Source organism: Python bivittatus, unplaced genomic scaffold (assembly GCF_059951505.1).
Source record: "Python bivittatus isolate LINGU-HERP-01145 unplaced genomic scaffold, Pbiv_v1 ctg000960_np1212, whole genome shotgun sequence".
NCBI lineage: Eukaryota > Metazoa > Chordata > Lepidosauria > Squamata > Pythonidae > Python > Python bivittatus.
Genome location: NW_028277124.1, coordinates 8613156 through 8626262, shown reverse-complemented (window position 1 = coordinate 8626262; position 13107 = coordinate 8613156). Strand labels below are relative to the sequence as shown.

The window sequence follows — 13107 nt, the reverse complement described above, 5'->3', positions numbered from 1 at the left end:
GAGTTAAAACGACTCCCCTCAGTCTTTTCTTTTGGTAGACTTTCTTAATGTAATTTAGGAAGTACATAATGCTGGACTTAGGCTTACCAATTAAATGATACCAGTAGATTGGACATTTTAAAGATTTCATACCATACAAAAAGTCTGTGAAATATAGCAAGTATCCTGGCTCATGAGGTAAATTTTCCAGAAGTTATTAGGTATACAGTACAATCATTTTTATTTTCAAACCATTGGATGGAGAACACAGAGTAATTTCTGGTTACTTTCTTCTATTTGTTGACATTTTTAAAAAAACCTTTATTACAGATTCTTTAGGTGTCCTATAAATTACTTAGCAGATAAAAAAAAAAAACCCTAAAAACATCACCAAGAAGTAGCCTGATAAAATGCGGAAACAAATAAAAAGCTAATGTAAACCAAATAAAATTCAGTAAAATTTAGGAAATTGAACTAGCTAAGCAATAAAGCAAAAAAATAAGTCAACAAACATAGTAGAGACATTGAGATTAAAAAAAAAATTCTATTTAAAATTGTTTAAAAGGTTATAAAATAAAGAAAGATCAATAGTACATACAATTATCAGAGAGAAACTTGGAAAGGCTTTCAAATTCAAGGTAGGTCAGGTAAGTCAGGTCAAGAAATGGACACCACAGGGATTCCAAGAATGCTTCTTTATTGTTGTAGGCTATGTAACAGAATTGTAAAATACTCTCCAAGTTTCTCTCTGTCTTTTGCTGAATTAAATCAAAGCAGGATTATATGAACATCTTTCTCATGCTTGCTTCAATCTCTGGATAGTGTAATTACTTTTCCAAGTCCTTCCTTAATGGCTCACTCCTTCATTCTCCCCTCAATGGCTCTTTCATTCCTTTCTCAGGGTTTCCTTTACAAGTTTCAATCTCTCATCAAAAGGCAGTGGGATCATTTTTTAAAAAAAAATATTAAATTGTCACAGCCAGCAACATTTGTGGGGGTTCAGGATTTGTAGAATGGAGGGTACAGCATAGCAGTTAATGCCCAACTCTTTTGTACTTGTGTTGACATTATACAACCTTACAAAAGGAGTAAGCTTTTGATTGTAATGATTGTACTCGTCATTTTGCAAATTTTGACACACACAAACACACACACCATAACTATCACAGGACCAGGTCCCTAACTCTCCTTACCTCTTTCTCTTCAAGAAATTGTGATCACAACTAAATCTATATGTAGCAATGTTGAGTACCCAAGTCTTCTGTCTCAGAAGCCTTCTGAGTTTTCACAACCTGGCCTTACCCCTTCTAACTTTGGGGTAGAATCTGGGTAGCTGCCACCACCTGTCCTCCAAGGGGTGCCTCACTTGGCATCTACTCCTGCAAGAGAGACAAGGTTGTCATACCCTTTGTTGCTTTTCTGGTGATTAAAAGGTCAAAATGCAAATATCAAAATAATTTGGATAGTGCCACCTATTAACTATGTAGTGTAGAGGTGTGGTGACCAAAAGATTTTGCCCCTTCACCTACCCACCCCCAACTGGGGAGTTGGGACATATCTCCTCCCCACAGGAGCGAAACAAGATCAAACTTTATTATTAAAATAAAATAAAACGTACCCCCCCCTTTTAACTTCAAGTATTAAAATTCAGACATTCAATAAGGAAAATATAATTACAGAGCTGCCCAGATCACAATAATACAGCAGTTTGTAAATTATTTAACAGCAAAACCCCAAAAGAAAATCCAGTACTGTGGACAGACCACAGGGTGGTGTTGGTCTGCTACAAATGAGGAACTCTCTGCTGTACTATTACAGATCATAAGAACTTTCAAAATACTATGGATTACAAAAAGACTCTAAAGAAAAAAAATCAGGAACAAGAGGTCCAAAGTATTGTTTTCTGTTTTCCTAAATAGCATTACTATAAGAAAATAGAATTTTTGAATTATACTGTCAAGCTTCCCTAGAATATTTGTCTCCTGGTTCTTAGACATAGATATTTATTTTGAGGCAAAAAGTGCCTTTTTCTCTTTTTACTAAAACACAAATCTTTTACATGTTAAAACAAAGAAAGTTGAGTATAGCATAGCATTCACATAGTCAAATCATGAACAGATTTCTACATCAAAAATGGCTTCTTACCAGCTTTATCTGAAGTATATACTAGAAAAAATGGACTTTCTTTTTCGGATAGCTTCCCTGCAGATTTCTCTATTACTTTTTCTAATCTAATTTTTCTAATCTATTTAATTTTCATGTTGCATGTCTACTCAGTGGTAAATCACCTCAATGACATCATCCTTTTCCTCAAACCTTAGTCTATTCCTCTGTCAAATATTTGCCTCAGTGCAGATAGATCACTATTAAATAAGACAATTCTCTCTAAAATGTCTATGTCTCTGTTCTAGCATTCTTTTTTTTTTTTAGCTCATTGTCCCTCTGGAAGTGCTGCCCACCACAAATTCTACAAAACATGCAATGCCTGAGGCACCCTACATTTTATTATCCTTTCTGGATCTGGCATCTACAGCTAAGATGTCTCTCGATGCCAGGCAAAGGAATGTCACAAGTCTCTTGACAGAAGCCTTCCTTGAATTGCATTTGGTCTATATGAACTGCTGTTTTCTCAAAGACTGATTCCCCGATAGTCTCTTCCAAACAAAACAGTAGTTCCCCTGTCATGGTGTTTGTTTTTTTTAAAACACCTTTTAACCCCCTTTGTTCACCTCCCTATAGCAGCCCAATCTGCTACAATGCCCAGAAATTGTAGTTTGATGTGTGCATGGTGTAGGTATAAGAGAAGAATAGAACAATAGATTTGGAAGGGGCAGTTTAGGCCCTAAATCAGGAATCCAAATTCAAGCATCGCAGAGAGTGGGCTGTCTAGTCTCTGCCTGAACATGTCTGATGAAGAGAAGCCCTCCAGCTGTCACGATGATAGGCTCCATTGTCAGCTACTCCTAGAGTTAGGATTTTTTTTTCTAACATACAGGAGGACTCTGCTGTCCTGTAACTTGTGTCCATTATTCTGTATCTCGCACTCGGGAACAAAAAGAGAGCAGGCATTAGCCGTATTCATAACATCCTTTCAGTTACATCATATTTTCTCAAGGTTAAACATTCCCAGCTCCTTCAAATGTTGTCATAGGCTATAGTTTCTAGTGCCCTGATCATGTTCATTGCCCGTTTCTGAATCCTTCTTGGAAAAAAAAGGAGAGTTTTCTTGAAGTAGTGCCTTGATTATTTTGGTAATATTTCAGTACCAAAAATATTTCAGGTTTTCAATCCAACTTTACCTTGCTGACCTTTTAGAAAACACATTTTTTTGTTTGTTTTCATTTGTACTACATGCTTTATTACATTTTTTTAGAGTCCTTGTAACTAGACCTGGAAATTGTTGAAGAGCAAAGTACAAATTCCTATACTAATAGAAGTAAATAAATGAAATGGTAAATCTAGATCTATAGATTGTTGCCCCTCCCTCCCACTTTTTAAAGGAATTTTCAGTGTAGCAACTAGTGCACTTAAGAAACCAAATAGTTAAATAACAAGGTAACACGTCTCCTTTTCCTTGCAGTAACCACAACTCTGCCTTCTGGGCCTGGACATACTAGACAATGCAATGAAACAGTGAAATCCTATTGTGTGAACGGTGGAGTGTGCTACTACATTGAGGGCATAAATCAGTTGTCATGCAGGTAAGGGAAAGCGTTTCTTCTCTCCAGCTCAAAGGCACCTTTGCAATCCAGTAGAATAAATGTAACATGCAAAAGGGCAATGTCATAGTGGTGGATATTTGGCAATGAGATTAGTTAAGGAGAGAAGAGGCTGGTTGTAGTGGCATAGCTACTGATTCCATTACTTTTAGCTTTGTATAGATCAATGCTATAGAAGGTTTCTTTCTCAATCCATTTGTTCTGGGTCATTAGAATCAATGCCCCACTCTCTCCCCCAGCTCCATGTTCTCTTTTTCTCTTTTTTCCAACTCAAGGAAGGGTGGCCTGTTTCCCTTTTCTCTGCAACCTAGCTACTCATGATAGCATCATTTTTCTAATGAAAAAAACTTGAATATTCATAGTCCAGACCCACCAGATTTGGACTGCAAACATTTGGATGGGTACTAGATGGAAGCAGAGAGATACAGAAAGTCTTAATTTTTTACTGTCATCTATATTTTTGCAGCCCAAATCTGGTAGCCCAGTCACTGTCATAATCAAAAGTTTGATATCACAATAAAGGTATCAGCAAAAGGCATTGCTTTTTTTATTTGTACTTTTATTTGCCTATAGATAAAATTAGTAATTATTAAATAAAACTGGAAGGAAAAAATGAGAAACATAATAAACCTAAGTTTTATAGGAAAAAGAATGAAAGACGTTTAAATCTCTGCTTAAAAAATTAAAAAATATAATGCCAGAGACAGTAACGAAAGCTGGCATTTCTTGAGGCCTCCCATAAGATAACTGTTTGAAGAATAGGTGTACATACAGGATCTGAGGTACATTTCCTTGCAATTTTCTGATACTGAGTGATCTAACAGCAGTTATGGCTGGTGTTCATAGCTGGTTTATAGAGAGATCTTCAACTAAAAATCTATGGCCTGGCCCTTTGCGAGGCAGCTGCTGGCCACACGAGGCTTTCTTCCCAAGGTTGCACACAGCGGTTTCCTCATGAGATCTGGGGAAGATGGCCTCATGTGGCCAGCAGCTGCCTTGCAAAGGGCCAGGCCAGGCATGCCTCAGCAGTGGAAGCAAGAAGATGGAGAAGGTCAGCTGAGGCAGCGGAGTGTGGGGTGGGAGACCCTCAGAGTGCAGGGTGGCAAAAGCAACTGTGACTAGGACTGGGCTGGGGCGCTGTGGATTCGGCTTCACGCCACACTGCTGGGGCGGCTGGGGCTTCCAGGGGTGGCTTCACACTGTGCTGCTGGGGCTTCCCAGGGCGCAGCAGCTTTGCACTGCACTGCTGGCACTTCCTGGGGCACTGCAGATTCATACTGTGCTGCTGGGGTGGCTGGGGCTTCCAGGGGTGGCTGCAGCTTTGCACTGCACTGTGGCTCAGGGTCTTCTTGTAGCCCCAGAGCCGCAGCACCAAGAAGCCCCTCAGCTGCAGCGTGGCAAGCAGCCCCAGAGCTGCAAGGTCCTGAGGCTGCTTGGCGCCCCACTAGGCAGGGTTCAGGGACGCCAAAAGGGCAGAAATGGGGAGGAGAGATAACCAAGTGGTGGGAGTTGAAAAGGAGGCAGTTCCTTACCTTACCGAGGCTCAGGGCTGGGAAAGACCAAACCCGGAATGGCTTTGATTGGGGTGGGTCCTCGGCTAACAACCACTGGGATTCAGTTAATGATGGCAATGGGGAGTGCCAGGAGTGCCGTCACTAAGTGATGCTGTCACGTGATGTTGCGCTTTATGACTGCATCGCTTAGCAATGGTAATTCCGGTCCCAATTACTGTTGTAAGCTGAGGACTATCTGTAGGACTAAATACTATTTTCCCAGAACATTTTTTTACAAGCTGTTATCCTCACTTCCCAGAACCACTAATTTTGATCCGAAAATTGAAATAGGAGAAAATTTGATAGAATCTTACAGCAGGTAAACTTGGTTTTCAGCTTTCATGATCATCAGGTAACTCCTCGTCCCTTTTAGTCTGCTGGACCTTCTGCACAATTTTTGACTGAATTTCTTCTCATAATCTGATGATACCATTAGTTTACCCAGCTGTTACATACATGCTATTTCCTTTAGGTAGCTCTCTCCATAGAGTTTGGGCAGCTTGGTCATTCACACTATTTACTGGAGTTGAACCATTTTCCTGAAATGAAAGAAAAGCTTTCCAAATTGGGTGAGACCTGAAGCAGGTTATATGCACAAAAATGAAAGAGTTTTATGACAGTGTGAAGTTTTCCCTGTAAGCTATTTGCTCAATGTTTATAACTGTTAACAATACTAATTTATTTTAATTGATAGAATTGGGTCAATGAATGCTTGATCCTATTTTTGGCCCCTCCATGTCATTTCATTTTCCTTGTCATCTGTACTTTTATAGCTGTAATATAGATGTGTTTCAGAGAAGTTTATAAGATTTTAGAGCAGTATTGCATGTGCATCTATTGTGTTGGGACTGGGATTGCTTTGAGAAGAATTGGCTTTCTGTTCACTTGCATATTTATAATAAGAAGTTGTTACAAAAATGTCATCAGATTCCAGCATTCTCTTTCCTAAAGAAAGCTAAGTGATCTTCTGAATCTCTAATCTCCCACCACAAGGAGGAAAGGACATGTGGAACACCACAAATATAATATTTGCATGTACTGTTAAAAGTAATGTTCTTTTATTCATTGCTTTCAGTGAGACGTGTGAAAGACATAAAACATGGTTGGTTTTATAATATAAGTATGTTCCATTATCCATTCAGTTAACTTTTTTGTTTTGACTCTGGACGCTGCCAAAGGAATCGATACAGCTCTCGTTATCCATCTTTGAAATTCAGAGCAGTGTTTGCTTGATATGGAACATGCACTGTGGCTTGTGGGTGGGGTTGTCTGTGAGGATCTGCTTTGGTTCCATATCATGCTGCCACATGAGTTCTCATAGGTCAGCAGAGAGTGCATTAGATTAGAAAGGAAATGAGGCAAGAGAGATGCAAATAAAGTTGCCAGTGAGTTTTCTTCTGAAGTGTTTTTCATTACTTTTCTTAGATAAAACATTTGTACAAAAAATATTTCATCAGACCAGTGAAATGTCTCTATCCCCACTGTCGTGGAACTTCACCGAAAGAGACATTTTAAGTAGATTTGGAAATTTCCTCTAAAGCAGACATTTCCATGGAAAATTTTAATATAGGATTGCATGCCTGGAATGTACTGTACAAACTGGGATAGATTTGTACAAATACTTCCAGAATTGCAAACTACTTTCTGTAACTACTAACTACTTCAAGAGCCTCGGAATTTCCCTATATTCTTTCTTCTTTAGATTAAAAAAACAAACATAATTTCAAGAATCTTTCTAAGTTTTCTACAATTAGCACTCCTGCTTTGTTTTCACAACTGTGTATTGCTCTTTAAGGAGACACACATTTCCTGTACCAATAAATTTCCCTTTTCTCTCCCATCCTACTCTTTCTATTCCTGGAATTTCTTTTTCCTTTATTAAAATAATACTTAAATATCCCCTGTTAGACTATTAGAATTGTTTTGCATTTGATACAGTAACAGATATTTGACAATTATATTTCAGACTTTCTCCCCTTTTTAGCACATTGCTTCATATTTATGTTAAAGTGACAGTGGTGCAAATTCAGCATGCTTTAATAATCGCAGCCCATAGTTATAAGAGCCTGTGCCAGAAACAGAGGGAAACATCTCCTGCTTTACTGGAAAAAAGAAAAAAAGAAAATTAAAAAAAGAATGAGGTCCTTGCCCCAAGGTGCTTGCTGTAGTGGGAGTTGGGGTTGGGCTGGAGGAAGAAGAAGAAACACAAAGGAAAGGAAAGAGGAGAAACAGATGTGAGCAAACATACTAACCTATAATTTAAGTTAAAAAAAATAGACAGCTATTGAGAAGAAATGGGAAAGAAGCATGTTTCTGAATTCATTGTGATAGTTCTCCTAGATCACAAAAATAATTGATTCCTTATTATGTCTGCCAAGTCAACTGTCACACTGTTCTTATTTTGTTCTTATGAACTAGCATCATCTATTTTTTTATTCAGACTAATTTTCAAGATGGTTCTTACAGGTCTTCAAAAGTGGAGAATAACCTGTAGTTTTAGGATCCTGTCCAATTTATTCAGCAGCTGTTCAATAAAATAGGTGCTTAGCCCAATTCTTATGCTTTTAATAACTGAGTTTTTGCTTGTCATTCCTCACAAGCTATAGCAATTGTTTTCTGTAAGGGTACAAAATATGATCCTTCAAAATGAAACTTTTGAAAATTATTATTGTTGTCGTTGCTGTTGTTATTTTTTTTATTTGAATATTGTTCCTTCTCCTGAAGGATACCAGTTCAATAATACCTTTTGAAATATGTTTAAGAGTCCCTAGAATTTGAATATATTACACAATTTCCTTTCTTGGTTTTATTCTAATTCTTTAATCAGAACAAGAATCATAGATCCATTTGGCCAGAGACCCAAATGTTGCTTTTTCCTTCAAGTGAGAGCATTCTGCCAGTATACTTTATTAATGAATTGAGTGATTGAGTAAAAGTTGTAATGTAAAAAGAAAAAGATTACTAAGACTATATTGCTTTTGCTAAGTTTATGTTTTGCTCATCTTTAGCAGATGTAAAATAGAGGATGGATCTGTATGTTATATAAATCTGAATAATAGCCTTAAGTAGCTAAAAGCTACTTAAAAAAAACCTAGTTTTAAACAAAGCAAATGGCAATGACACATTGGACCTCACTGCTGTCACAATTTTTTCAATGGAAAGTTTGTCCTGCAGCATTTTCTTCCTGAGAATTTGTGGAAAAGGTGTTCACAGGAGAGCCTTTAATCTGGCTGACCCAAATCCAAAGATACCTGTTACTAAAATTTGATTCTGTCATGGCTGGTGTGGAAATAATAATATCATGAACCTGAATGAAACAATCTGTAGGATAGTTTGCTGAAGTATTTATGCAGTTAGATCCAGAAGAAATAAAGGAATAGTCATTCCATTAAAGTCTGTTGTGTTTATATGGCAGAAAATAATATTGAAAGTGGTTTAGGAGTAAGTCCTATGTTTCAAAGTGCATGCCTACACCCAATTATAGGTCACCTTGTGAAGATACCCATTCTTTCCCCAGCAGTAATACCTGATATATAAAGAATATATACATAAAGTTTTTCAACTTGTCCAGAAAACACATTTTAATACATTACAGAGCCAAAAGGTACAATCCTATACACGGTTACCTAAAATTTGACTCCAAAGGGAACTTTCTCTTTGGTAAGAATGCAAAGGTCTTAAGAGATGTCTTCTGAAAAGTGGAAGAACCTCAGATTTTCAGAAAAACTTTTCTTTGTTCACTTTTGGCCCACCCACCTGTGCAACTATTTTGTTTATTCATTTGTTTGTTAGATGTAGTCAGTTGTGTGAACACTTTGAATTCTACTCTAGACTTCTGCCTGTATCAACAACATTGGAGAGCTGATTTATTTCTGGCTCAGATTTGGTGTAGCGGAAATTGCTACAAATCTAGGACTTTTCCTTCCTTCTTTTTAAGGTGCTGTGGTTCCCTTTCTCCTGTTGGAGGTAAACTCTTCTCATAATAAGCGTCTGCAGGGGGCTAGGGGCACAAGTGACACAATATGCGTTGTAACATCACACTGCAAACCTATGACTTATCTACCATATTTGTGTCTGACTTCAGGACACAAAAGGCCAGGGTTTGAACTATGACTTCATGAGGAGGTTGTTGCTGATGGCCCTGCAGCAGATCATGGGTAGGGAGTAGAGCTTTTGCTTCTTATTCTCAGTATGTCCGATTTAGCAAAAATGAAGATAATCATAGAATCCTTCAAACTACTTATAAGGGTTTGGGAAGTGAAAATGGTGGTGGTGTGGAAGTGTCCTGTGTCACTGATAGCATCACAGATTTCCATCTGTCTATAATGTACTTTGCTTAGTCAGCTGATTATACTAATGATGTGAAATCCAGCTTCACACAATGTGAATGGAAAACTGGCAGTTCCAAAGAGTGCATTGCAGATGACCCGAATCAAAAATTGGAAAGAGCATTGAACACTACTTCATGTCCCATTACTTCCCTTCTGGAAATCAGGATCATTTTAATCACTAGACCTGAGAGAGCAGCAGTTCTCTCAGGTCACACAGCTGAAACAGATTCCACAAATTGTGGATGCTTAGAAGGTTTATAAACTCAGAAATCATGGAAAGATTTCAGATGAAAAGACATAGGGAAGTCAGCAAAGATTAAACTCAGGTGTCTTACATAAGAAGCTTTTTTTTTAAAAAAAAATCATCACTGTGCACTTTTATTTCTAACCATAGCCTCTAGGATGATGCCAGCCTTGTTCTGTGATTTGTCCCCTTTTCCTCCTCCAGATGTCCAAATGGATTCTTCGGACAGAGATGTTTGGAGAAACTGCCTTTGCGATTGTACATGCCAGATCCTAAGCAAAGTATGTTTGAAGACAAAAATTGCACCACCATACTACTTAAAAATCTCCTGGGTACAACGCTGGATTTAGAGTGGCATAGTGAGGGTGTTCTTTTCAGTTAGTATCTTGATTAAGGTTTAGGGAACACAGGTAAGGGACCAGCCAAAAACACGCACCAGAAGAAATCTCAAAAGGGAATTCAGTTGGCATCAGAAAGGACCTCATTTCAGTCTGTTTGGATATCATGCTATCCTGTTTCTCTCTTTCTGGTTTTCTTTCTTTCGTTAGGTGTCCGAATGAATTCACAGGGGACCAGTGTCAGAACTTCGCAATGGCCAGCTTCTCCAGTATGTCTCTTTCCACTTCTCTCTTTCTCTGATTGGTCTTAGCTGTATGATACTTTTAAAGCAACTCTTTTCTGATTTGGAGCCTTCATTCTCTTGCTGTGTGGTTGAAGAGCTATTAAGTTCAGTTCTACTCTGAATATAAGTATATCAATGTTCAATATATATAATAAATATCAATTATATCAATATTGCACAATATTGCACAATCAAAATCTAGCAAAGACTGAATCAAGTTTAATGCAAAGTGGCCTAAATCCTCCTAGATTTAGGAGGATTTTGGATGAGGACCACAGATGGGGCTAACCTTGTACTAATCCACCTTATATGATAAACCTGGAGGCGCCTTAGAGTAATCTCACAGATAGACTCCCCTTATACAGACTTGGAAGCTTTCTTATTACCACCGCACAGAAGCCTGTTAAATCAGATTGTTTGTGGCACTGGCTCTTTCAGAAGGATAATTCATTGTAAAACATAGGGCTTTATGTTTTTTGTTTGTTTGTTCAGAAGCCCGGGTTTATGGATCAGGTGTGTAGTTCGTTCTTACAAAAATGTACACCTTTTAATTCTCCTCCACTAGAAGTTCTTTACTGGCTTGCACTCTAATTCTACTTCACTTTCACACTAACAGCTTTGCAGAGTAGAGTGAAGACTAGGTTGAAGTATAGTGAATGTTGCTGCTGCAGTGTTAAACTAAGAGCAGGTACTACTAAACACAACATATGCTACATAACCATGTGCATCAGCTGACAACAGAATTGTATGTAAGGGTTTACAAGATTCCTGAATGTGGTCTAAGTCATCTCTCCCCATCTGGAGAGATTTGGGGGTTTTCTTGTACTGTGACCTCTGTAGTTAACACATTTCTGTCAAACTATGAAATATCAGGGAAGGATGAGATTTCAAGTTCCTTATGCATTTGTCCTCCACATGCTCTATTTTCCTAGTTTAACCAAGTTTCTTTTTTACTTCATCAAATGGAATTAAATCTAAATATATTTGTGTAAATACCAAACAAATTGTTTTGAGGATCATAATGATATATGAAATCCCATTCTGCAGAAATGTGATCACTTGACAAATGTAACAGAAACAGAGTTGCCTTCCATGCCAGGAAGATTTAGAAAAAGCACTGTTCTAAAATCATATGAATATCCTGCAGAGTTTTAGTTACTCTTATAGCTATCTAAGACAAATATTGTGGGAATCTGAGATCTCAGTACAGCTTTTATCTTCTAGTGCCCCCTTGTGAATAAGGAAGTCTGTAAAGTAGCAGCCTTCCACAAGCAACCACAACACACTCAACATTCCTGATGTGCCCTCCAGCCCCCTGAAAGAAAATATTTGCTCTAGTGATTTAGAGATGCCTTTTTTTTCCTGTACTACCAAAATCATATAACTGATGTTCATACAGCAGTATAGTCCAGTGGTATAGGATATGTAGCTAGGTCCAGAAATTTTAAATGGTGCTGATAAATCAATACGATTAGTAGGAATTCACACTTTAAATGACCCAAAAAAAATTTTTTTAAAAGCAGGATCAGCAACACTGAGGTGCAAGTAAGAAAGCACCGTTTCACTTTACTTAACTGTTATAGTTGCAATTCATGTATGTTTATACAATGTTGTAATTTATTCCATAATACAGAAGTTCCCTACTGTTATTGATGGACTACTTCTCTTTCCCTTAGAACTTAACAAACACATTTCCATACCTTGAGAGCCTTTCCTTGCTTGCACAGAACCGCAGAACAAGCGTTCCTTGGCAATCCCTTTGTCTACAAGACCTTGCCTTTGCCTCATCCCCTGCACCATTCCTTTACTCCAGTTCCTGCACACTGTCCTCAGGGCCATTCTGTTTTGGGGAGCAGGAGAATCCCCTTTGAAAAAACCATACTCCCTGATACCCCCCAGATTGGCTTTGGAAGAGGGGTCAGCCCTCTGACTAACAGCTGACAGGAACTGAGTGGAGAGGCCTCACAGTTCAGTGGAAGGAAACTCCCACCCCACAGTGCAGCTTCCCGCCCTATTGTTAAATACTAGGGTTTTAGCACTCTCTTGAGAAGGTACTAGCATGGGACGGGGTGCCATGCATTGCATGTTGCCACAGAATTCTCCTTCCTGCCACAAGGCATAGCCTTCCTCCTTTGCAGTGAGCCTGATAGAGCTTCACATCCTGTTTCCAACTGAAGAGCCCCATCAATGGCCAGCCTTTGTTGCCCATCAGTGGAGGTTTACACATTAGCCCAGTATCAGAATTTCCAAATCTGTAAAGTATTTTCCCTTGGACAGGCTAACAACAACCTCTCCAGAATATTTATAGATGAAAAGGATAATTGGGCAACTATCAAATGAGCAGAATAACAAGTAGGAGAATGAAATAATTTTTTATCTAAATGGTAAGGCAACTGCACAAAAGAATTTCTGAATATTGTACACTATGTTGACGGTGGAATATTACATTTTTCTCTGTATAAAGTAAGTTGCTATGCAATTAAAAAAGGTGGCGTCTTGGATAATTGCACCTTGAGAACTGAGATCCAATACATGAGTCTCTTATATTAACAGCAGAAAAAGAGAACTAAGTCTAAAAATTAATAAAGGGAAATGGAAGATAAATTTTAATTGACCCACACTATTTGAGTCTGTAGAATTGTTTACTGCATATGTGATT

At 38.2% G+C, this 13107-nt stretch overlaps 1 protein-coding gene across 3 annotated transcripts in view; it reads left to right on the top strand.

Moving 5' to 3' along the window:
* The window catches only part of NRG2 (neuregulin 2), a 178704-nt gene that overhangs the window by 125586 nt on the left and 40011 nt on the right, over positions 1–13107 (top strand). For 2 of the 3 annotated variants that reach the window (XM_088131442.1, XM_025169839.2), the window contains 2 exons: positions 3560–3680; positions 10375–10433. In XM_088131442.1, coding sequence (XP_087987568.1) covers positions 3560–3680; positions 10375–10433 — 180 coding nt within the window. Of the gene's footprint in view, positions 1–3559; positions 3681–10030; positions 10108–10374; positions 10434–13107 lie in introns of all 3 variants that reach the window. The other variant, XM_088131443.1, reaches the window with a different exon arrangement.